Source organism: Centruroides vittatus, unplaced genomic scaffold (genome assembly GCF_030686945.1).
Source record: "Centruroides vittatus isolate TY-2023 unplaced genomic scaffold, ASM3068694v2 contig_2682, whole genome shotgun sequence".
Taxonomy (NCBI): Eukaryota; Metazoa; Arthropoda; class Arachnida; order Scorpiones; family Buthidae; genus Centruroides; species Centruroides vittatus.
Genome location: NW_027121707.1, coordinates 386,882 through 412,891, shown reverse-complemented (window position 1 = coordinate 412,891; position 26,010 = coordinate 386,882). Strand labels below are relative to the sequence as shown.

Here is a 26,010-nt window from a genome sequence, read left to right as displayed (position 1 = left end):
ACAATTGCAGGATTATATTGAGTTATAATAAGGCTAGTATTTAATAAATATTCTAGGTCAAATGACTTGGTATTTAATTGTTAAGTAGTTTCCTTATTTTAGCCTGATATAATCTGGAAATCATTTGTCATTAGTCATTTAAATTTTTGCGGTAAATGATGAAAGAATGGAATTAAATTGAGAAAAGGGGTGTAATTTCTCGAAACAATGAGAAGATCTTAGCATTAAGTCAGTGTGTACTGCATTTTTTTCTTTATTTAAATACAGAAAAAATGAGAAAATCAGTTTTTGAAGAATTTTAGCTTAAGTGAGGAGGAGCGGATTTTATTTTTGTAATTGAACTTTCAAGATATGACAATTTGCAATGAATTGACAGTAAGTATATTTTTGAACAGTACTTGAAATGCATATTTGTAATATATATTTATATATTGATACATATAATGGCCTATACAATATAGTACTTATAAAAAAAAAAAAAATGTTAACATACCATTGTGCACCTTCTCTATAAAAAAAAATATGGATGTGTGCCGTCAGTCCCTGTGGCAGGGGTGGTAAAGCAGTACTTTTTTGAGAACTTTCACAATTGGGAGTTTTTTAAGTCTTTCCACTCTGTGGGCACTAAGGGGGCCTCTTTTAGCAAGCCCATTGTGGGTTTGGCCACGCTCGTACGAGGTGGCCGGGTGGTGAGGGATGGAGCCCAACATATCGGGATGGACCGCCATCTGAAAAATTCCTGGGGCTTTTTCGGCCCGTCCAGATTTGATCTGTGGTCCTCCGGAGTTGGTAGGCTGTCATCTCGAGCACTTGACCGTCTGGCCAAATTAGATTGTGACTTCCAGCATGTGGAAAAATACACAGGAGACAACTTGAATTTATTAGCCAATACACTTCCTAAATTTTATTTGGTATTATAATAATCTTACAAAATTTACCGATGTTCAAGCCTAGATGAGAGGAGATTGGAGACATCCTTCCAGAAGATCCCAAAACTTAGTGTTATGTTTCAAAAACAGCTATGAAAGTGACTTTTACATTAGGGTGCACTCCATTTCATTCTCAAAGATCACACGGACGATATGAATTCGATTTGAACTTTGTTATATACAGGGTGTTGTTAGAGTTCACATTTCAGAGTGATGTAACTGGCAAAGTAATCAGCAGAATGACTGGCTATTCCACTCGGAGACTTCTATAGTGATGGAATTTTATTTGAAGCAAAAAAGAGTGTTAGTTATAAAAATGTGCGCTGGGGCGGTAAATGGCGCTGCAACATCTCGGATAATTCAAAATATCGCAAAACTTACGGTACACTGTGTAACGCAACAGCATGTTCGAACATGAAAATGAATGTTTATGCAAATTCCATACGAGTGAAAGCAACATGGCGACAGCGGAGACCAGCAAATCGAGCATTCTGTTGCGTAATTACACAGTGTAACGTGTGTATCGAACTTTTGAGACATTGAGTTATCCACTGAGATGTTGCAACGCCATTTACCGTCCTAGCAGACATTTTTATAACTAACACTCTTTTTTGCTTCAAATAAAATTCCATCACTACAGAAGTCTCCAAGTGGAATAGGCCACCATTCTGCTAATTACTTCCCGAATTACATCACTTTGAAATGTAAATTTTAATCACGGAAAAAACGTATCAATTGCCTGAATTTAGGTGTAATTATAAATGGTAGGGGAGAGCGGGGCTAAAAGTTCCCGGGGTAAGTTGTTCCGATTGAAATAGCTCCACGAGGAAAAAATATATATATAATTAGTAAATATGTCATGAAATCGAACGTTTCTGCGCACCGACGGCAGCTATCTCAATCAGGCCAGTGACGTCCGGTACAGTACATTGGAAAGAGAGCCTGTGCGTCGCTGATCCACATAAGTAAATATTTTCGTGTTTGATATTTTTGGTATATCTGGCGAATTTAAATAATTAGCGATTAGTTGTTTGGTATTTTTATTCAAAAATATATCGAATATCTTGATATACTACGCTAAAACTGTATGTGTCTCGTAACCTAATCTAGTAGTTGCTGTTTTGAACCCATGTGTTATCGGGGCTAGATGTTCCCTTCTTTGGGGGCATGTTGTGACCTTGGAACAACTTGCCCCAGTTCATTTGTACCGGTAATGCAGTAAAAATAATGTTTTTTTCCTTTTGCAGTATGCGGTCTTATATTCGAAAAACAACACGGGGTTCTGTATCTCAGGAGTTGATGCAAAGAGCTGCAGATGCAGTTATTAAAGATGGTTAAAAAATAAAAACTGTTGCCAGAGAATTAGATATTTGTCATATGACGTTATATAGATTTGTAAAGAAGTTGAAATCTGGAGTAGAAAACGCTGCGATTGGCTACAAAAAAGTAAGATTGGTCTTTATTGAAGAACAGGAAAAGAAGTTAGCAGAGTATTTGTTAAATGTAAGCTTTACTGACGAAAGACAAATCTTGGATCAGCCAGGGTCATCAGGAGTTGTAAATTTGCCTGCAACTTCTGGTGTTATACAAGAACTTGGAAAGGATGTTCCTTTCTCCCCTTTTCTTTAAGTAAAAGTTATAAATGTTGAAACGTAAAAATGTTTTCTTTATAATAAATTTAAGAAAAACAACTAATTATTGATAAGATATTATTGATTAGTCTTTAAATACTTATTTAGTTAAATAAATTATTGTTTTTTTTTTACATATTACACCTTCCATAGATCTTGTAACAACTTGCCCCACCCTGTTAACAACTAGCCCCGAACCGGGGTAAGTTGTTCCTTTCCGACTTTAGGTATTGTATTATTAATTATAAAAAAAACTTACAAAAAATCAACCCCAAAAACTGTATTTATAGCAAAGTTAGACATATTACTAAATTTTAATCTCAATACTTATGCTAGAATTATGTTTCCTTAACAAAATATAAGGTTGATTAAAAAACGGAAGTTGTAGCCCCGCTCTCCCCTACTGCAATATAAATGCGTTATTAATAGAAAATCTATTTAATTTTATTCAACCAATTGTAAATTAATATATATAACATTGTTACAATTTCAGCATTGAATTTTGACAATTCATACGCCTTGAAAGGCCAACCAGGGTTATGTACTTCTCGTAACAAATATGTTGGATGCAACATTTTTCGTGGATCCGAACGATCGGGGTACCTAAAATTGTCACGAATGTCTTCTAGATGAAAATTGGATTCCCTTTAGTGATTCCACACGCACAGATAAGGTTTAGAAGGTGGAACCTTAAGGCATTTCTTCAATTTCTCGCAACCGGGTGGCCTCCAGTGCTGTGTAAAAAGTTATGAAGCAAGATAAATTAGAAAATATGAAGAATATTGCATGTTGCTAGAATGAAAATCACGAAATGTAAGTTACCATAACCGAAGCATCGCACCAATTGAGCTGCGGTTTGGCTGGATTCAGTGTCGATTTATGAATGTTCACTATTTTTCTGATTTCCGCTATTGTTTCCTTGTATTCTGCGCTGGTAGCACTGGAAATATTTTACCAGATTTCGGTGGAGGAGTTTATATGGCTTTGTGAAAATTTTTCAACGAATGTTTACCTGATTTTATATTTTTCACCCGGATCTCTTCCCAAGTGAAACAAAATGGGTTGCTGGGTGTAGTTCATCTGAACGTGTGACGTTATACCTGGCAAATCTTCGCCCGGACAGTAGTCGAGACCCTGAAAAAATATTCGAACGACTTCAAAATTATCATTTCAAAACTAACGTTTTAATAAAATTATGATTACGTACGATGAATAAAGATGGTACTGCAATACTGCTCTAATCCCATTGAACTTACCTGTTTGAATTCCTCCCAAGAATTACTCCAGCACCAGAAGTGAGCTTTGTACATTCCGTATCTAACGGCCATCAGTTCGTCTCCACGATAGTAATACACGGGCCTGTAAGATTTATTCGATAGAATGACCTTTCTGGTTTATTTTACTTACAAGAAATCTGTGAATTTCTCATAAGTAAAATCAGAATTGGATTTTTTTTCCTTGGCATATTTGTTGCAGGCTGATAACTTGAACGTATGCAAAAATGTATAGTTGCTTATGTAATTGTATGATCGGGAATGGTTTACAATAGTATTTTTCAACCCTTTAGTAGTAGCGCACCCAACTCGATATCTTTTTTTGTGGTACCCCTATTTATGAATGTAGAGTAGAGTTGTTGCGTTTTTCATACTTTTAGTATTACCTCTAATTGTGGTTGCGCTATTCACCACTATATTCCATGGCACTCCCAAAGTGTCGTTGCGGCACCCCGGTTGAACCACTGATTTACAAGAGCGAGGAGTCTTTGAATTCTCTGTCCCGATTAATGGATTGTATAATGCAGCATATCTGATAGTCAGTTTGAATAGAATTGAAAGATAGAAGAAATCATCCTTTGCAGTTATTCTAAAATTAATTCTCTGTTCTGATTTTCCCATATTTAAATACTGTATTTTCTGATTACCGTTTCGGTGTGGTAGATTATTACGTAGTTCAAATCCCAGTTTAAGAGATAGGACTTAGGACTTATGGGAAATTGCAGACTTACAAGCGCTGTTTTAGACACTGTTTTTCAGTAATTGATCGGGTCGTAAAAGCGAGATCTCGTGTACATGCCTACTTCACACGCGACACTTACCTCGGGGTTTCGGCGTGACGTAATAAAGTTGGAGTTAAATCTATGCCGTCGATGATGCGGTCGCTAGGAATTTTCAAATTAGCTAGCTTCAATACCGTGGTGAATAAATCCATAACTGTTCCAGCTTGATGGCTAACCTTTGGAGAAAAATTTTAATAAAATTAAACGTTATAGATTACAATTGTGATCTGATTGCACGCCAGGTAATGCCACCGGAGTGCCTTCAAATTATTTCCCCAGCATTCTATAAAAAGATTCAGAGGCTCGCTGCTTACCGACTTCTTAGTGTACCCTGTTGTTTGGTGTCTGAACGGTATACGGTAACTGCCTGTATATATCTATGCCCGACAGTGTCGCCGCGTGTATTTAGGATAGAGGAGATCCTACAGTAAAGGTCGCTTTTAACTGTTTCACTAGAAATTATCCCTTTGCTATGATACTGTACTCTTTACGTTTGCACTAATCATTCATTCCTAACGCTTTTTAGTGCACAACTTTTCTGTCAACGAGTGCATTCTTTGTTACTGTTTTCACTATCTTCCACTGCCATTTTATCTTAAAATTCTTATTTTACTTGCCCATCAATGGCCGAGTGAGTAAAGCCACTGGACTCTGTTCGTGGGTTCGCACCTGGCCAATGGGGAGTTTTCCGAATTTTCTACGCATTTGTAACTCCTAAATATGGCCTATATAAAGTCCTTCCGACAGGCATTCCTAAAATAGAAGTTTAAATTGCAAAACTAAGGAAATATACATGAAATAAATCATCGTTTGGAATATCCGATTAGTCCTAATTTACATCGAAGTAAAGAAAATTACAAAAATTATAGCTAGTTTTTCGCCAGTCCGTCATTTATGAATCAATAAAAAATGGATGAATTTCCGTTTTTAATTGGTTCCTAGTTCCGTGAACTTCTATTCGTAACTATAGTAACGTGATAACGATACTCACCCAACCCGGAGAGATCTTTCCGGGCCACCAAGCGATAGCGGGTTCCCTCATCCCTCCTTCGAAAGTAGTTTGTTTTCCGCACAAAAATGGTCCGTTACTTCCCGCTGAAAAATATCAAATATGTTAGAAAATATCTCTGTGATCACCAGTGCCCGAGTGGATAAAACCACCGAACACTGCCAAGGATAAAAAAGTTGAACCACTAAAACTACTGTTAGAGGTAAAACCTGTATCAAGTTTGCCTGGAAGTGTATTGCCAGGTCAGTCTGAATTCACCCAACCAACTAAACACTCAATTCTCATAAATATTTTCAGGTTATGCTTCAGGAGCCTTTATTCTGACTGCCGAAGCAGCCAAAATTATATAATGACGTGATCCTTACTGCACATTTGGGGCTTTTCTACGTGATTTTCGGCTTAATGAAAACCGCTTCTCTCTTATCAAAATCGCACTTTTCGCGCCCCTTAATTAAATGAAACCCTATTACAGAGGGTTGCAGGGACACATTAGAAAGTATTAACTGATACCAGTTTATCATTATAAAAATAGTCTTAATCATAGGTGGCCAGGTTTATACGATGGCCTCAATCACCTTACAATACTTAAATTCGGCTTCCCTATAATAGGAAGTTTATTCCAGTCGTAAAGGTAGGGTTTACTGAATACATACTCGTGGTGTTTGTAAGTAATATACGTATGCAGGCTACGTCTGTAACTGTTATAAACAGACACTTCAGCAATATTGACTAATTCGTGTTACTTCCGTATCATGTATTTTACATAAAAGATTAAATTTTGGGAGCCTAAACTCGGGCCAAATGACATTCTTGATTACCCTCTGTGTAGGCCTTGGTATTCTTCAAAAAGGCCCGTAAGAACTAATTGTTTCGCCAAATTAACAAAAATACTCATTATTTTTATTTCCATCTCAATGAGAAAACCACTGGAATCCACGATTAACTGAACACTAAACACTGGTAGTTACTAGTGGTTCATTGGTTGTGGATTCGCGCCATCCCGTTTTCGAATCAAACGGATTTCTGCTTATCTTCACGTTTGTAACACCAAAATAAGAGCCAGTTCCCCCCCCCAAAGAACTCTTCCCGAAGGTATTCCAAAACACTTATCGCCCCCAATGTCGACACTTAACTTTTTTACAAGCAGTTAAGATGGAGAAGCATTCTCACCCATGGTACGACTGACCAGAGCGGCTCCGTTGTCCGAACTGAAGAATACAAAAGTGTCGTTGGCAACGTTCATTCTCCTCAGAGTGTCCAAAATAGTTCCGACCCCATCGTCCAACTCTCGCACCGCATCCCCGTACCTAAGAAAATAATACTTTCATACGTTGCTTCCATCGGGGATGGAAGCAACGTGAGCGAAGATTCTTACAATCCTCTTCGACTCTTTCCCAGATAATTTTTAGAAGCGTAGATGGGAGCATGAGTGGCATCGGGTGCCCAATATAGAAAAAATGGTTTTTCGGAATATTTGGCTTGTTCTTTTATGAAGTCGACCGCTTCCTAAAAATCGATTAAAGAGTAATAACAATGTAAGAAACAAAAGTTATTAAAGAAATAATAGAACCTGAATGTATAGTTTCGTCATGTTGCTTTCTCCGCTTGTCTGATTAATTTGGAAATCTTCGTAATACCTGGAATAAGATAAATACGTGTTTCGATAGAGGAATCTCGGAAGAATATTTGGTCCTACGAGCTTATTCAGAAATTCGAATGGACAGAATTCTACAGACCTTCCTACCATCTCGTTGTCTCTGAACACCGGAATATTGGGAGTAGTTTTGTCGTCGTAAGGTCCAAAATGACAGTTAGCAGATCCGAACCATTGGTGAAATCCGTGCCGAAGAGGCAGATACGGTTCTCTGTGTCCTAAATGCCTGTCATTGTTGGAAATTAGCTGGTGGAAATTGATTAATTAGTGAAAGGTGTTTCACTTACCATTTTCCTACAATTTTGTTACGGTATCCGGCCGACTTCAGTAATTCCGGTAGTAGAATCTCTTGGTTTTGAATTCCTCCTACGATCTCTTGTGGAGTGTATGCTGCGCATTGTCGAAAACAATTCTGTTACTAATTGCTAATGTGATGAGAATTTCGCAAAGGTCGTATTTTTATACGTGTAATAACTATGATATTATTGCGCAAAATCCTACAGAAACAATCAATTTGTAAAACGTTACAGTGAATTACTATATTTCCTTTTATTATCTTAGGGCTTATCATAAGGATGCTTTGGTATTATGTTATTGTTTTTCATCAAAATTCTTCTAAACTGACCCCGTTATCGTTAAAATTTCTGTCGCTTATCTCTTCTAAAGGTTGTTAACTCCGGTATCGTGGGCCTCCGTGGAAAGATTTTCAGGGGGAGGAAGCTTGGAGACAATTATATCAATCATTTTTTATTTACTTACTTAATTTTTGGGGTGTTTTTCACAAGTAGATTATAGAATACGGTATTGCAAAAAATACAAAAAGACAGACAAAGCCTTAAATCCCACAAATTATAATTGACCCCTCTGCCCGGGTTTGCTTTTTAATGAGAACTTATTAACGCATTTGAAACCGTGTCGGTAATTATTGCTGTCTTCTAAACACTATAAAGTACAGATACTCGGACACTTGGCAAATAAACTTAAGATGAAGATTGCCAAGTGTCCTGGTGTCTGCACTTTATAGTGTTTAGAAGACAACTTATTAAGGTATCCTTTTTGTAAGCACGATACAAAAGTAACCGAAGTAACAATTGTCTATGTGAGGATATGAAACTTACCATTGCGAGCGTGAGCGTTGGTGGTATAGAAACCATTTCTGATGGGTAATCTGCCAGTCAGCAAAGCTGCCCTAGCTAAATACAGATTTCGTTAATTTGAATGTATAACAATAGAAACGAGTGTCGATTTAAATATGATTAAATGGAGTATAAAAGTAGGTATACAGTTGTGAATCTGAGAAATACAGATTTTTGGCGTTCATTATTATTTCGTTGTAATTTAATTTATGAATAGAAATAAATGTTTTTTTCCCAAAATAACAATTGTATCCCTACTTTTGCACCCTGTATTTAACTGAATTATAGTAAATTCTTATTTATATTGTATATTTATTACTTCTGACATAAGGATATTTTATAAATAACATTAAAGACACACTTAAATAATTGTAGAATCGTGAAGATTTGCGTGTAGAGTTGAATATTTCAGGAGTAAAGATTAAAGATGTGATGTCTGTCAATACCCATTCACTAGTTATTTTAAACTCTCCATCATGCAGGCAGCAAAATGGTCTTTTCTGGCAAGCCCGTAATGAGGCCTGACGTATCAGGATGGACCATCCCCGAAAAATTCCTGGAGTTTTTAAACCCGTCCGGATCCCGGATCTCTCAGATTGGTGAGCTGCCATCGTAACCACCCGGCCATTCAGCCAGCACCCATTCACTACTAGAGAACGTGTGCACGTTCTCTAGTAGTGAATGGGTGATGGCTGAGTGCTGGCACATCTCTCAGTATGGTTTACTCGTATTCAAGGCAAAACAATGGACTAAACAGCACTTTTTGTATCGTTCTCATAAAAAATTATACAATAGTTATAGTTTTGAGTGTCAAAATATACCACAGAAAATAGGCTCCAAGATCAAATGTTTCATCCATTATTGCATTCAAAATCAACCATCTTCTGCTTATATTTCGTGAAATAATATATATATAGAACAGTAATATACTTGGAACGAACACGTTATAATAATGGATTAAATATCGAGATTTAAAGACAGAGTGCACTTACAGGGAGAACAAAGCGGATTAGCCGTATAGAAATCGGGAAACAGCATCCCTTCGGAAGCCATCCTATCTAAATTTGGAGTCTCCTTATTTGGTTCGCCAAAAACCCCCAAATCTCCCCAACCCATCTGTCGTAGCAGAACGAGAAGGTGCAATTAGCAAAGACTTTCTACGCCGGAAATATTTTGATCGATTTACTCACGTCGTCCATGAACATGATGACGAAATTGGGAGATCGAGAAGTGGCCAGGTAAAATTCGGCAACGAGGAGCAAAAGAGCGTAGAGGGACATTTTCCACCTTCGGAACGAAGACGAATAATCCCACAGGCACTAGAAAAATAACGAACTTTGATTGATAAACACCGATATAAGTGATAAAGGTCGATATTTAGGTCGCTTCGACGATCGTTCGATACTATTTTAAGTACGTGTACACTACGCATTTCCTGATTATCCTCATTTCCGTTTTACTCTGGTGTATTAAATTCGATTTGAAAGCGTACTCTTGGCTAAATATTGAACTGTAAATATTTCATTATCGACACGACGAAACCATCGAATAATTAAGCAACGTGCAGTGAATTGTACTATCGCTATCTTACGACTTTATAATAATGATTCATTAGAATTGTTTTCCATCGCAATTTTTAAAGTAGGCCTCATTATTCTCAAACTACTTTCGTAAGGAAGCCTGTCTAAAATAAGTGCGGGGACCACCAGTGGCCGAGTGGACTAACACTGGTCGTGTGGAGTTTACTCCATGTTTCACTTTTTTTTTTGTTTTTTTAAACACTTTTCGCCCCGTGTGTACTAAGAGGGCCTCTTTTAGCAAGCTCATTATAGGTTGGGTCAGGCCCACGGTGGGACGGGGTTCGAGATATTCGGTTCTCGAAAACTTCCTGGGGTTTTTACGGCTCGCTCGGGTTCGATCTCGAATCCCCCAGCAGCAGGATGCCACCGTAACCGCCTGGCCATCCGGCAGTCAAATTTCGAAGAAACTGGTTTAATGTGAAAGTGGCTTTTTATGGGTGTGGTTCACTGCAGAGGGTCTTTACGATCGCGCTGTATATTAAATTTCATTTTGAATCCTACGGATTGACTTGCGAGAGTTTTAATTAATTGCTTTATTTAATCGTCGAGCGAACCATTGCGTTCACTTCAGGCCGTGATTCGAAATTCTAATGCCACCATCCAATTTCACCCCAGTGGCAACGGGCAGGACTTTCATCCCTCCAAAAAAAGCTTTTAGTATTTGACTGAAAAAAAGTGAATTACCCGATCCATGTAAATAACAATCGTAACCTTTTGCTTGCACGTTCGGGCCTGAAGGGGCCCAAACGTGCAAGCAAAACGCTTATGGTAGTTCCGCAGAATCATATGCTCAATGGTAGTATATAGCGGAACCACTTTAAGCCGTGATAGTTCTGCTATGTCTCACCTATATATTAATACAAGTAGTATGCATGTAAATTACTATTCACGTGGTTCATGTTTAACATATAACGTAGATTAAAACATATTTTCGAATTGTGTTAAATGTATGGGTGGATCAATAAATAAACAGCCACTAAGCGTATTCCATACCGTTGCTCTTGGCTGGTTATTTATTGATCCGCCTTACATATGAATTGTCAATTGTATTTTTGGGTCGTTTGGGAATTCGTGAGTTTTCATTTATGTTTTATTTTCGGAACACGTTTAAATTCGCTTCTGTTTGATGTCACAGAAGTTAAATTTATCATCAAAGAACCCCCTCGATTAGTACTTTGACAGTGAATTTCGCATTATGAACTAATTTGAATAAATATTTTAGGAATTTGGCCGAAACTTTGGCTCTCCTAAGAATTAATTCAGCTTTCATTCCGTAGTTTTTACATTTCTAATGGTATCAATCGATGGAATTTCCACGATTCGGCGGGTCTAAAAATCGAAATGAGGAATTTGTGGGCATCGGTTGTATAATTAAAGTCAACCGAATTAATTTGCATTTTGCATTATTTATTTTACATGATTAAAATACAGTTTTGCTTCCCGATACAAGAACGAGTCGGATATTAAATAAAACTGTTCGTTTGTCTGTAAGTTAACGAAGATAATCTTATGGAGATTCCCTCGTTCTGGACCCGGCGAGTCACTTGTCTATGCCAGTCAAGCCAGAAAAGATAAAAACCAAGACGTATTTGTAAGCAGGACCATGTTTTACATTTTCCTCTGTTACATTAAAATCACATACAAGCTGCTTTTCTAAATTGTTAGCAAAAAAAAAGTACAGTGGATAAAACCTGCAGGTTTTCGTAAAAGACCAAGGAGCCACAAATATTATATAGAATCACCAGACGTCACGACAATTTGGCTCTATAATAAACTGCGCAGTTTAAATAGAACGTAAACTTTGTTCCAATTTATGGAAAATTTCTTCGGATGTCAAGCATCTCGTTTACTTCTCCTCCTACACCTCTCCTTCTTCCTCCTCCTCCACTCGTTGACTTTGTCTTTTCGAATTTAAAACTGTTGTTGTTCTTCTGTGACGAACACCTGCCTGACGCCTCCTGGGATTTGGCTTGTGGTCACCCAGGTTCTATGCTTGGCTCTGATCATATTCAGGTTGCTTTCTGCCGCATCGGCCCTCTCTTCGGCGGCTTCTAATTCGCGTTGGTATCTTCTCACCCGGGTCAAATTCTGCTGACTAAGTCCTTCCTGCAAGAAATTATACGTAAACCATGTTAAAACGGGAATTCTCTTGGTTACTAATCTCTTAACCTGCCAAAATTCTCATTGAGAAGTCAGTGGCGCATTACGGATTCGTGGGGCCTCAGATAAATTTGAATTAGGGGACCCGTGTACAGTGTCGACTTCAATTTTTGTTCGGGGAATTTTGGGGGAATCCCCCGGTATCCTCGTTCGTTTTTTAACGCCACCTCTGCTCCTGTGCCAGTGCACACTGCACCTTCACCACACCGGCAATCTAGGGTCCCCAGATATTCTTAGTATAGTAATGGGTATATAAAAGATTGATTTGGGACACCTTCTTGATGGAGATCCAGCCAATTGCCCTTTTCGCCCATAGGATAAAGCGCCACTGTGAGGAGTAGGATGGAATCCCATTTTCTTACGGAAATTTCAAGAATTTATCTTGCACTCTTGTAATTTTTGGAAAGATTTGGAGGATCTTTCGTTCTCGTGCAAAGGGTAATTCATCGGAGCAAAAAGTATTTTGTATTGACAAGTTACGAGTAAAAGACAAATAGAAAACTCGCCCTTACCTGTTCGCCCAACTGTCGTTTGTACAACTTGACCTTCTCCGACAGTTTATCGACCGAATCGTTCAACATGTTGATTAATTTGTGATCTTCTTCGGTTTGCAAGATTAATTCTCTCATCCTCAATTCTTTCTTTCTCAGGATCTTCTGCGTTTCGGCATGTCGACGTTTCTCTTCTTCGAATTCGATTTCTATGTCTCGAATCTACAGAAAAGGATGCTTGGAATCAGATTATAAAATTTCTAAGACGGCGACCGATCTAGTCTGAATGGATCACTCACTCTGGACTCTAATTTGGCAATGACTCTCTTGCCACCGGCCAACGCGTTGGCTTCTACTTCTTCGATGCGAACTTGCAAATTGTGCACCTCAATTTCTAGAGATTTCTTGATGGATTCGATCTTGACTAAACGTTCTGTCTCTTCGACTAGAGCATCCTTAGTGATCTTCAACTCCGAAATTGCTCTTGTGGCTCTCTCGTCGGATGCCTGCGAGTGAGACCACCATCAGTTTTTGGAATCCTTCGATGGTACCGAGAGAAAATTTACCTCGACCTACCCTTAATTCCTTCTGAATTTCTTCGAAATCGGCCTGTAAGGTAGAGAAGTCGCCCTCCAACTTGGATTTGGCTGACAACAAGTTCATGTTGATGGTGTTCAACTCGTTTATTCTGGAAGTGGCTTCTTCGCACTGGATCTCGGCCGCTCTCTTGGCTCTGTTAGCCTAAACAAAATCATTCTAGACATTAATTTGGTGAAAATATTACGGAAGGTGTTCGCGAAGAAGCGGGAATCTCACCTGTTCCAAACTGGTGCGCATTTCCTCCAGTTCAGCCTGAAGACCTTGGCAACGACGTTGAGATACCCCTAATTGATCCAGGGTCTGCTGTAACTGGCGATGTACTTCGTCGTAGTGGGCTTGCAATTCCTGTTGTAAAGAAAGAAAAAAAAAAAGAAATCTTTAGCGAACTCCTAGAAAACACCTGTTGCATTGGAAGAAAGACAGAAAATCAATTACGGTAATGTGAAGAGCTTGTTTCTTGATGGTCTTCTGAAGATCCAAATTCTGTTTGTTTGCTGCATCCAGCGACATTTCCAATTCCGTGATTTGAACTTGAAACTTCTTCTTGATTCTTGCAATTTCGGTCTTCAATTTGGATTCCGCTTCGGCCAATCTCTGGCTCAGATGTTCGATTTCTATTTGCATCTGTTTGCTACATTCAGACAATTAAACAAAGATGAATTTCTCGTAATAACCTCTCGAAAATAATAATAATAATAATAATAAAATGCTGAATTTCAAACTTAATTTCCTTAATTTCGTAGGAATAAATTAATTTTTTCGTCAAGAAATACGCGTAAAAGTCAGTGAGGATAAGTAAATAATAAAGAAAAGTAATGAAATTTTCACGTATTTGCAAGATTTAAAATAAATTTTAACTTGGACGTTTATGTTTTGCTGATTACTCTCTTTGATCCGTACTATTTTCAAGTTACAAGGCAGCATTTTGTGTAGTTATGGCTGTAAGGTGTGAAGAGAACTCTCTATCTTAGATGCAGAGTCATCAAATTTTCTCACTGCACCGAAGAGAAAAACGTTAAACCTGTTCCATATTGTCCTCGATAAGATTGTCGCCGCACTGGCGAACGTTCAAGGTTTCAAACACCTATTTTAGTAGCGAGACATAGCGGAAGATATCTACATACTAACATAAGTAATCGACACCTAAGCCATTAATTACAATCTACCCAATACGTATCGATTAATTAATTAAAATTAAATCTACCGTTTAGTAATTGTAAACGGGTTCTGTTTGACTAACCCAAATTTTAACAGTGGAAGCGATTAACTCCTAGTTCAACGAAGGTCAAAAACTAAAATAAACTCTCGCTGATCCCGGTCGCTCGCTACATATATAGCCTTAGGAGGGGGGTTTAGAAATTTCTATCGCGTTGGGTTATAATTTTATAAGGAAAATTTTTAAAAAAGTATAGGGGGAACAAACCGCATCTCCGTTATCTCCAGCTCTCGACAGACATTTTGCTTGTGTATGGTTTCTGCCAGGCTAGGTTCCAGTAGGACAACTTGAGAGTCTTTTTTCAATTCTTCCACCTTCTGTTTCTCTTCTTCCGGATTTTGAAACATCATCTTTCTCTCGTCCATGTGTTTCACGTGTTCGCCGTGGAAAGAAATGACGTCACGCCGCTTATTAGTCCACATCCGGTCCCAAATTGCACTTTCGACTGGGCACATTACATCCACGGAAGATCGAACTCGTCGCAGAGTCATGTTTGCTTTCTGTGCTCTGAGCGTTTCGTCGTTTGTCTGGTTCTCTCGAATTGGCAACGCTGCAGACGTTTCCTTCCCGTCGACGGGAGTAACGACTTCCGGTTTCAACCCCACGCTCGCTAGCGCCTCCGAGTACAGGCTTCCACCAAAGTCGTAATTACCGCTGTAGGTTGCTCTGTAAGGTCTTCTCCAGTGTTTGCCTGGTGCCATGTTCGAGTGAGGATCTGATGGATCTAGCTCGAGACACTCGATGCAATCGACTGCCCATTGGATTTTAATGATTAGGCACTCTCAGCTCCGTCTATTGGTGGATAAAAAGTGCTGGGGTTAGCATTCCACGCTTTGTTCTTCCAACCGGTCTGCATTATTTTAAGAGCCCGACAGAATGCCTGCTCCATCCCGGATAACACCTGATCTCATCACTTTTTTTTTTCTTGGAGTAGAAGGGGGAAAAAATGGATTAGTCGGCATTTTCGACGAATCCCGCACCTTTGGAGTCGAAATGTTTATCCAAATGCCGTCTTAAGGAAGGTCGCAACGTGAGGGACACAAAGGGAGCTTCACGTGTTCGCAGACGTGTTATGTGCCACGTTTGCACAACTGTCAACGATGACGGAATTGTAGCCATTGTGTTACTTCATTTCTGTTTACGTTATTGGTTAATGTAGGCCACGTGAGACGGTGTTGGAGAGTCCGTTTGGCTTCCATTCAGATTTCTTCTCCCCTCGAAACAGGCTTTTTTTTCGGCTCGAAATTCTAATTAAAATCTTTTATCTGTTGACAGTTCTTAATTACCAATTTATACAAGATTCTCTCTAATTGTCATCGATGGGATTTGTTCGTACTTAGTTTGAATTCTCTCGATACATTTACATGAAAGTTGAAGTGCCCACTAATGGTCGAGTGGATAAAACTATCGAACACTGTTAGTTGATCGTGGGTTTTCACCTGGAAAAAGAGGAGTTTCGTGGATTTTCTCCACGTTTATAGCACCTAAAGAGGGACCAATTTCCCATAGAAGTCTTCACGGGGGGCATCCTTCCTCGACAAATCGTCCACGTGTCGCGTTACCATAACCAAATAAACCAAATACACCACACGAAAATAGAACTAAGGCTCTAAAATGCAATTATAAAATCTGATTGGATTTTTAATTTAGAGTTTATATTTAGATTCTAACTCCGAATTTGGTTTCTAATGTAACAGCAAACGTTTGTGTTTGGAGTTAAAGAGAAAGTGAAAATAATTCGAGTGAGGACTAATTTAAAGTAAAATTAATCAGAAAAGGTACACAATATCAGGGAAATCCTCAATTGTAATCATACAAAGAGGGCTTTCTACTGTGTAGTTGATTTATAGATCCTCAGAGGGTTGGAATATTTGGTTAAGATACGTGCTGCCATCTTTCGGAAATTAAAGGAGTTTTGGGAGGGGCGAGAATTTTCTAAATGACCCTTTTTCGTTTTCGAAATGAAACAAATTATTTTGATTTTCACAATAAAATTAGCGAAATTAACGCGTTTCTTCGTACATTTCTGTCCAAGAAATTGGTCGAAATGAAGGAGATAAAGTGTATTTGAATATAATTATTGTTTTGGAAAAGACGAGAGATTGCTCTCGAGTTTGTTGACGTTTGCAGAGAAACGAGCAGTTTGAACTTGGTAAATTCTTTATCGACGTGGAGGTTCATTCAAGGGGTATTTCCCTCACTTCCTGTTACAATCTCATTGACTGGATAGGTAGTAAAATACTTACCGTAGAGATTCCAACTCCTCCTCCTTGGCAGCCAGTCTCTTCTCGTACTCGTGGCGAACTTGAGCCAATTCGGCTGCCAGACGTTGAGCCTTGGCCTCTTCCTGCTTCCTCATGGCTTCCGCCTCTCTATAAGCCGCCATCAGTTCTTCTCTCTCGTTTTCTAATCTCTTGATCTCGATGTCCATCTCGTGGATCCTCCTCTGAGCATCGCTGAGCTGACCCTTGGCGTCGTTCAGGTCGTCTGTCAAAAGTAACGGAAAGGGTTATCCGACGACCGGATAAACCAGATCCTGGAGTAAGATTTGGGGTTTGTGTTACCTTGCAACTTTTTGTTCTCCCGAGCCAATGCGTCCCTGTTGTCCCTTAATTTCTCGTAGTCGTGTTGCAGTTTCTGAAGTTCCGCGATCTTGGCTCTGGTTTCTCTCTGAGCTTGTTCCAGCAAAGCCACTAACTCGTCCACTTTGTTCTTCAAGTCTATGTTCATCTTCTCCAATTGAGCGCAGCGTTTTTCCATATTCTGCGCGTGTGTGGTGGCCTGCAACAAAAGTATACACCATTTTTAGTGAAATCCCTACGAAAATTAAGTATTATCCTCGCCATTTCCATGGAATTTAACAAGCTAACATGGAAATGCCTGTTGAATAATACGTACAAATAGCCTTATGATTATACCACGTCATCAATTAGTCAAGTATGAGCAAGACCGTGGCCAGCGCATTTGGCACCAGGGACAAATTTAATAAAAATATGATAACAGATGGCGCCAGCAAATGTTGCGGGGAAAGTTAAGCAACTCTTTACTGGATTTTTTTTAAGATGGATCAATAAATTGAACTGACCTTCTCCAAATCCATGATCAGGACTTCGACTTCGCTCTGCAATCTGGACTTTTGCTTCTCCAGCGAACTGCATTTGTTCAGTAAAGCTTGAAGCTGTTCTTCGTATTCCGCCACTTTCTGGGCAAGTTTGCGTCTGGAAATATGTTTTCGGGCATTTTAAAATATCAAATTTCACAAAAAAATAATTAAAACACGAGCTTACTCTTACCTCAGTTCTTCGCATTCGTCGTTGTGAGCTTGGCACTCTGCTTCGTACTTGGATTTCCAGGCAGCGGCATCACCGTTGGCTTTACTCAATTGCCTCTCCAGATCCATTCGTATCTCGGATTCCTCATCAAGTTGGACTTTCAGGGACTCTACTTCAACTTCCAAGGTGTGGACGTGTTGCTCCAAGCTAGAACGTTTCTAAAACGTTAAATCGAAAGATCAGTTTTAGTGTTCTGGTCCAAAAAAAAAAAAAAGAAAAAAGAAAACTGGACCCGAAGAGGGAGGAAGCTGCTTACTCTTTCCTCGTCTTCTAACCTTCGTCGAGTTTCTTCTAGTTGAGTGGCTAGCTGGGTCTTCAGATAGTTGACGTTGTCGAGGGATGATTTGTACTCTTGGACTTCTTTGATCAGTTCCACGTTTTCGGAATGAAGGCGGGACTTTTGGGCTGTGACTTCGGTGACGGATCGGTTGAGTTCTTCGATTCTGATGTTGAGTTCGTGAACGGTAATTTCCAATTTCTCCACCACCTTATGCGCTGCCATCTGGTAACAGACAATTGATTAATCCTCTGTCGTAAATCTCGGTAATCTCTGCTCATTTTGTTTGGTTTACAGAAATCCTTGGTAATCTTGGCCATTTTCTTTGTCAAATTTATTAGCTATACGTTCTTTCATGTTCGATTTTCTATATTTATGAATGTAGGTAAGATTTGATCAATTGTTTGAGTGCACCCTTACCATATTCTGATTACACCTCTGATTGATCTTACAGAATTTGAATAAAAAAGATTAAACTGTGGTCTATTGGTAAATTGGTAATAATAATTTAGTTGCTAATAATTATTAGAATAGGTTAGGTTTAGAAAACGTGCGTACCCACTGTTTCATCGCTTCCGTATGCTGGAGTCAGAAACGAGCCGCCATTTTGTATACCTAGGGTAACATTAACCGAATTTTTTATAATTAAAATTCTCGTGACGAATAATCCCTTATGCGGAAATTTGGTAAAGTAATTGTTTTGTTTTATGTGTATAATGGAGTGTTTTGTATGTGTCTGTATTACTTGTACCTGTATGTGTTATTTGTTTGTTTACGTCGGTTTCTTTATGCTAATGCGTGCATACACAAAATAACACAGTACATTGTTTACATTCCTACGAATCTTTCTATCTTTTTCTATCCACTTATCTCCTCTTTTCTTTCTACGTGTGTTCTCGTCTGTGGATGGATCTTTCTGTCTCCAATGTTCTTGTATATTATATACGTACTGTATATAATTAGGGTCTGTGTATTTAGTGACCGTTATCTATGAATGGCAAATTATTAATATATGTACGGGTTTTAAAAACATTTCTGTTATTTTGTATTATAGTAGTTCATCCATTAACCCCGTAGATCTGCTCCCATTTTAATTCCATTCGTACGCTTTATTATGAATACTTAGACAAGAACACGTAAAATAATGTATAAATATTAACGTTAAAGCTTAATAAAAGTTGTTATTGCGCTCGGCATATTAAACTTTGTTTTCGAATTTCGCGAATAAACATGATCAAAGCGAAAGTTTAATTTTGCCGAAGCAAAATGTAATTTATTTACTTTAAGTATTGCGGTATGGCGATATTTTTAGTTACGTTTTCGATCGGGTATTTTTAGAAATTTCTCAGCTTTACTTTCGCTCCTTCGGTCGCATTCGCGGAAACTGGAGCGTGACTACGCCACCCCATCACGTGACTATCTTCACTCCCAATTAAGTTGGATCCATCTGTAATGGCGGATAGTAACATTTGTCGAGAAGTATACTTAATTTTTTTTTTTAGAGGGAGAATAAATTGCATTTTGCAGAATAAACCTCCTTTGCAAACAATTGGGATCTTGTTTCTTAGAAAAGAAAGAAGAGCTCTTGAAAAATATTTTGCAATGGAATCGAGTGACGAAATGGCAACATTCTCTACTTTGTTTCTGTTTTGTTTTACCGCATTTTTTGTTCTCGTGTTTGTTTTTGAGTGTTCTTTCTTCATTGTAAACGCTTACGAGATTTTGGCCAACTTTTCCAATTGTTTGATCTCTGCAGCACGAGCCAATTTCTTTTTTTCTGTGGAAAAATGGCATATTTGATTCTAAATTATAATTTAAAATCTTACGGCGTATCTTTTTTTTTTCTTGTTCCGTTGCTTCATTAATCATTTGTTACCCTACCGTACTTGTGGTACGCTATGCCCTTCTTCCCTCTGTTACCTAATCTTAATTTGAAAGCTTCGCGATTGAATTGGGTTATAAAAACAGGAGTCCATTGCAATGATTTCGGACGTTTTCCTATTTTTAAATTTGGATGAATTGTTTTATATATTTGGAACGCATTCTGGGTTTGTTTTGGAACTCTTCTGAGTGTCTGAAGCTCCTACATCGCCGCCTAAATGAATAATATATGCCACGGGATGGTCTGTTTAGAGCGTAATGGGGCCACCGAGTGCCAACAATAATAATAATTATTAGACTTCGTGTAAACAGTTCCGGAGAAAACCGAAATGTAAAGGGTGCCTTACCTTTTCTTTATTGGCATTTTCGACTTGAGCCAACAGCTCGTAAACTTCGGCCTGCAATTTCTGCTTCTCTCTGTCTAATCTGAAATGCCACAACGAAGTTTAGACATGCCGACACGAAAATCTCTCCTTTCCGCAATTAATTTTGATTTCGTACTTTGTCTTGTGCTTGTTTAATTGCTCCACTTGCTCCTGGAAGTCGACGATGCTCTCTTGGTGCTTTTTTCTTAAATGATGGGCCGTTTCTTCACTCTCCAGGTGGACGTCCTCTAACAATTTTCTCAATTTGGCTAACTCCACGTCCCTTTTTTTATTCAACTCCGCCTAGAATTTACCATAAATGTTTAATCCTGACTTTTTTTTATGCGGAAATGCTGCAGAATTCTATGCAAACAGTCTTTTTTTTTATACCTGACTCTCGCTGCTTCCTTCCGCTTCCTCCAACCGCTCCGTCACCTGCATCAATTGGATCAGAAGGTCGGATTTTTCTCGTTCGATCTGTAGGAGAAGATGCATTATGCGAATATTGATGCAAATTATATATGTTTAGTAAGAGTTAAGTACATAAAAATTGGATTTGTATCCGTCACGGTGGTCCTACTCCATGTTGAGACGTATTTTGACAAAAGAACCACGGACAAAAACAAGCGAAACACAGAAATAAACCAACACTAGTAGTGGGTTCGCGTGGTGTTTTCCGAGTTTTATTCACGTTTGTAACACCTAAATAGGGGCCAGTTTCCTGTAGAAAGACCATCAGGAGGAAAACCCCTTCGGTAGATCACCCACACGTAACCAAATAAACCAAACCAAACCTTAATTCCCACTTTAACATCATTCTCGGAGCGGATAATATAAAAAAATTGTGCATATAATAGGCCATAGTCGTACATTATTTCCTACCATAACAATAACATTTACAGTGGACCCTCCCTCGCTTTTACGACCTAACGAGTTAGTCGTTAAGCGAGCCGTCGTAAATCGGAAATAAATTTTGAACCGTACAAAACCGTAAATAAACAGTGGATGAAAAATTCCATTATACTATAATTAAACACAGCATTTAACACAAATACAATAGAATTTTATATCGATCGTAAAAGGGAGAAGTTGTAAGTCGAGCGGTCGTAAAGCGGGGGTAATTAACTATTCAAGTAAAATATATTTGTAGATAGTGTTTAAGGATAGAAAATGTTGGAGGGAATAAATTCACTTATTTTTTTAGAAAGTTGGCTCCCATTTACTTAAATAATTTCTATTTATAACTTAATTGTGTACCCTACTAATTAACGAGGTATGAAATTACCCGCACCCACGTCCAACAGTTCCCTTTATAAAATCACTAACAAAGGCTACCGTATATTAACAAAGTCGTGTAAAATGTTTAAGAGTTCCGCCACCAGTCGAAGTTTTGTCGTTAGTACTGCGATGTTTTTTTTCCCCTTCTTTCAATGAAGAAAAGTAACAGCACCCACGTACGAAAGAAAGGAGGAACCAATTGGAAAGGAGGGATGGAAGAAGATGAAATGCGATCGTGGAGTACGGTATAAGGTAAAAAGTAGCAAATGTTTTCCCAGTTTCATTTTCAAGACGTGTCTGACTATTTTTGGCAACCGACGATCGGCATCTAAATTTAGACCCGGGCAAAATTATATTCTCCATCCCAGACCATCATCCATTTGGGTTTTTGAGTGGGAAAAGTCTTCGACTTTCCACTTCGGAGGGGAAGAATTTCAAATATTTTCCCGTCACGTCTGGGGGGGGAATGAGGGCGGAATAGGGAAATAGGGAAATTCTTTACCGAACGATGTTTTTAGAACACATTCTAAATTTTCATTTCGTTAGGGAAGGAATGCGAAATCAAAATAAACCGATTTTGGCTCGTTGTCCACACCTCAAATATGTCGATTTAACGTCGAAAATACCAAAAATCCGTGTCCTAAACGACGGGAAAGCTGCTTCTGTTACGTAAACATCCAGTTTGAAGGGAGGACAGACGGACGGGAGCCGATTGTTACGTCACGTTTTTAAGCGAGCTGCCAAAATCGAAGCAAATTGTAATTGTCGCTGCCCATTTTCTACCCCTTTCCCCCTTTAGTCTCCCGGACACGAGAACGGATGATTTAAGTGTTAAAGAGCGTGTTCTAACCCCCGCAACTCGATCCCCCTTTAAGAAACGAGGCTAATTACCAAAGCTCCCAGTGTTCCTTTACGTTAAGCCGCTTTAATCTCAGGGGCACCGACAGATGTGCCAGGTTAGATGAGATATTTTAAACGTCAAGGAGAAGAGAAAGTAAAATATTATAAAAAGACATGACTGGCAGACGATTTTCAAAGAAAGATCCAAAAATAATACATTTAGGAAACGAGAGAGAGTAAAGACGAATACTTCCTCCCTGTTTGGAATTCCTCATTCTAGTCGAGGACCAAACGGAAGTCGATAGGTTTACATAATTACCAGAGGGGGGGAATGTTTATTTTGAATAGATTTTTCGGGCGCCTGGACACAATATTCCTTATAGAATTACCACAGAAACAAAGAGGGTATCTATTTTCTAGAGAATGTTCCTGGCAGAGGGATTTATTTTTCTAGAGGACCAAAAAAAGAAGAAAAAAAATTCAAAACTCGGTGGTTTGCTCCAACTTTCCTAGAAATTCTAGCGCGCTATTCTCCACGTATGGTGGGTGACCCATTTCTCGGATGCTGATGCCAAAAATAGCATCCGCCCTCGTTGGCTGGTGGCATCCTGCAAAGGTATGACTTACCCTCTGCCTCATCTCTCGCTCCGTTTCTAGATCGTCCTGAAGCAGCCGGATTTTATCCTAGAAAAAAAAATTAATAAAAACATTATATTTTACATCCATACAAAGAAAAATGGTTCCTTATAATGTTTACAAGTATAAATTTCACGTATTAAGAAACAATGGGTACTTCAGGTGAAATTCTTACGAATTTTAATGCTCAAATTGCCGTAATTTTAAGATTTTTATAGGCTCGTCGTATGCAGTAAAACCTGTTCAAAATGGAAACTTGCTTTAAACGACAACAAAATGTTCGTCCGGCTTACACAGGTTTTACCGTATGGCACAATTATGCAAATTTTTCACGGTTTGCGGGTTTAATTATTCCATTATTTCCATGGTTCCGTTCATATTATAACCATCGTTTCTGAAAATTCTTTGTGTGCCATTTATTCTTCCGCTTCTCGAATTGCATAGAAATTCCATATTTTCTGTCACTTCCAAAATCGTGGCACAATAGGAACTTCAGAAATCTAATCTTCTAAAGTCCCTTAACTGCTGACTTTTCTACTTTTACACCCTCATACGTGCCACGATTTCCTCATTTCATCTACCATAAGCCCTGTTGTCCCTTGATTAATTTATTTAGTAGCAAGGATTGTGGCGTCTATCATCGCCACGATTGGTTTCGACATGGAAATTCTTCATGTAATTTCTTGTTTTATTGGAAATTAACTCTAATAACGAAGGGGTTTCAAGAATTTGTTCTGGCGGCGATGACCATCCGACACCGCATTCCTGAGCGAGTCGACGGGAGGAGGAAAAAAAACCCAGCAAAACCCAAATTTAGTCGATGTCTCGGGCGTTACCAAAACTGTCCGATGGTGGAAGTGACGTCATCGGATGGTTTATAGGCTACAGGCCCTGTGCCAGCCAATAGTCTTCTTCGATACATCGTTGCCAGCGGCGATCTGGGTCGTAAGCGTGCCGCTTCTTACTCGTCCTCCCTTACGGCTCTTCTCGCTCCGCTCTGTTTACCTCCCACCACCCGAATTTGACGTTTACTTCCGGTTAGTCGATGTAGAAAAGCGGAAACGAGAATACACCGCCGTTTCCGCTTTATATAAATGTTATTCACGTTCTCGTTTACCGAAATATCCACGTTCTTTTACGTAAGATCGAACGTAAATTCGTAGTCCAACCCCCGAATTAAATGGGTAAATTCTAAATTACCGGGTTAGAATAAGTTTTGGCAAGAATGGAGCGTAGGCGAACGAACGATAAGTTAGGAGAGGGAGCTAAACTTTCCGTAAATGAGTCACGCTCCGTTTTTAAATCCATGTTTATATATATATTGCACCCAATGGACGTTCCTCCTAACTCGGATTTTCTAAATATTAACACGATTAAAATATATTTTCTGGGCACTCTCTTCGATAACACGCGAATCAAAGCATTTATTTTCCTCGTCGCCCGTCTTCTTCCATCATTTTCGACAGTTTCCCTGCTTAAAGTTGACGTGTGTTGAAATGAAAAGGTTCATTATGAATCTTTAACGCGACAATCGAGCTTGTCCGTTCCATGAACGACCCCTTTGTGTCGAATTTTATAAATTTAGAACTTACAAACAAACTTATAAAGCGGAAACGGCGATTTACAAGGTCGCGACCCGGACCGGAAGTAGGCCGGCAGAGGGAGGGGGAAGAAAGGAAAAAACAAGAAGAAGGACCCTTACCTCCAGCCGGGTGAGTGCACCGAGATCGGTGCCATATTCGATAGAAATGTCTCCTCCACCACCCCCACCGGTGGATCTATAGAAGTACTTGGCACTCTTTGTAGTGGTCATGTTGAACCGGGGCGGTCAGACGTGTAATCTCGGTATTCCCACGAGTGAACACGAGATCAACCTCTGCTTGATCGGGCACGTGCGTCCGAGATGGCGATCAACTGGTGGAGGCTGCTAAGCTGCAGGCACGAAGCAGACTACGGCTTGAGCCACGGGTCTCATGCCTTAAATTCTCACCTTAGCCCGTCAGTCGCTCCGGATCTCGGATTACTTGTTAGTCACAACCCGGTTTCCTTTTTTAGAAATCGGCATTTCCTACCAGGTTATAACTAAGTCTGAATACGGTCAGAGAGGCTGGTGCGCATGCTCCGCCTTAATACTCCCCCCTCTGAGTTTTCTGGTCGTTGGAGGGAGCCTCTCCGTCTGACATCCCGTGCACTCGCTACCTGTTGTTGTTCGATTGGAGGGATGAGTCAGAGGTGCATCCTCCCATTGTGTCAATGGCGCAATCTTGGACCATCGGATCTTCATCCCGAAGATAGAGAAACACAAGCACGCGATTCTACATTAGTCATCTCTAGTTTTTGGAAACTTTCTGCGTGTTTCGACGGCTAAATCATCTCCGCCTTGTTGTTCTAAGCGGGTTTAGTAGCCACGATAGACCATTTCGTGTTGCAAAGGGCGTTAAGCCCTCTTAATATCAAAATTTTTGCCCGTCGAACAAGTGGATCGGGCTGGCGAACTGTCGATAAGATCATCCTGAAGTTATTAAATTAACCAATAGACAATCGTCTTTCGTCCAACACAAAAACCCGATTCAACTCTGCGGCACTTGCAGTTGAATTGGACTTTCGTTGCAACGTCAATAAAAGGGTGATTCTCAACTCGTCGCCATTAAAAACTCGAGATTTTCGTCCAGATTCTTCTATTTGATTTTTAAAAAAAAATTTCAAGAAGAACCAAAATATAAACGTGAATTCCGCATTCTCAGTACTTGGCACTTTTTGTGATGATTAAAGAGCATGGGGTGAGCGCCGTATCGGCTCGCCAACTTCATATTTTTATAAATTAGTTATAAAAAAAATCTGTCCGAGCCGTTAAACTCTGCCACTATAGGCATTGTTTTCTGTTTATAAACACGTATAGCTTCTGACCTTCGACTTGTCTCGTGTTCTAGGAGGGCCTT

At 39.2% G+C, this 26,010-nt stretch overlaps 2 protein-coding genes across 2 annotated transcripts; both read right to left on the bottom strand.

The window, feature by feature from the left end:
• Positions 1-2,992: 2,992 nt before the first annotated feature.
• LOC136971673 (N-acetylgalactosamine-6-sulfatase-like) lies at positions 2,993-9,858 on the bottom strand. Its single transcript, XM_067266143.1, has 14 exons — positions 9,606-9,858; positions 9,408-9,531; positions 8,398-8,472; positions 7,567-7,669; positions 7,362-7,505; positions 7,196-7,262; positions 7,001-7,131; positions 6,796-6,932; positions 5,608-5,711; positions 4,656-4,792; positions 3,817-3,919; positions 3,573-3,694; positions 3,383-3,500; positions 2,993-3,294 (listed from the first exon to the last, which is right to left on the bottom strand). The coding sequence occupies exons 1-14, from the start codon at positions 9,693-9,695 to the stop codon at positions 3,208-3,210; spliced, it is 1,542 nt and encodes a 513-aa protein (XP_067122244.1). The 5' UTR covers positions 9,696-9,858; the 3' UTR covers positions 2,993-3,207.
• A 1,523-nt stretch (positions 9,859-11,381) lies between these two features.
• On the bottom strand, positions 11,382-25,088 carry LOC136971671 (paramyosin-like). The gene is made up of 16 exons (XM_067266141.1): positions 24,774-25,088; positions 23,063-23,119; positions 20,708-20,794; positions 20,454-20,620; positions 20,300-20,378; positions 18,051-18,296; positions 17,756-17,952; positions 17,548-17,680; positions 17,027-17,243; positions 16,709-16,949; positions 13,682-13,877; positions 13,463-13,591; positions 13,223-13,387; positions 12,946-13,152; positions 12,668-12,868; positions 11,382-12,101 (listed from the first exon to the last, which is right to left on the bottom strand). Exons 1-16 carry the CDS (start codon positions 24,882-24,884, stop codon positions 11,907-11,909), a joined length of 2,628 nt encoding a protein of 875 aa, XP_067122242.1. The 5' UTR covers positions 24,885-25,088; the 3' UTR covers positions 11,382-11,906.
• Between the last annotated feature and the right edge of the window lie 922 nt (positions 25,089-26,010).

Coding starts and splice junctions, on each gene's coding strand:
- LOC136971673 (XM_067266143.1), bottom strand. CDS start 9,695: ATGTCCCTCTACGCTCTTTTGCTCCTCGTTGCCGAATTTTACCTGGCC. Junction 7,132..7,195: donor TGACGAAACTATACATTCAG/GTTCTATTATTT, acceptor ATCGATTTTTAG/GAAGCGGTCGACTTCATAAA. Junction 5,712..6,795: donor TCTGGTCAGTCGTACCATGG/GTGAGAATGCTT, acceptor GATATTTTTCAG/CGGGAAGTAACGGACCATTT.
- LOC136971671 (XM_067266141.1), bottom strand. CDS start 24,884: ATGACCACTACAAAGAGTGCCAAGTACTTCTATAGATCCACCGGTGGG. Junction 17,681..17,755: donor GACGAATGCGAAGAACTGAG/GTAAGAGTAAGC, acceptor ACATATTTCCAG/ACGCAAACTTGCCCAGAAAG. Junction 13,153..13,222: donor AAATTCAGAAGGAATTAAGG/GTAGGTCGAGGT, acceptor TCTCACTCGCAG/GCATCCGACGAGAGAGCCAC.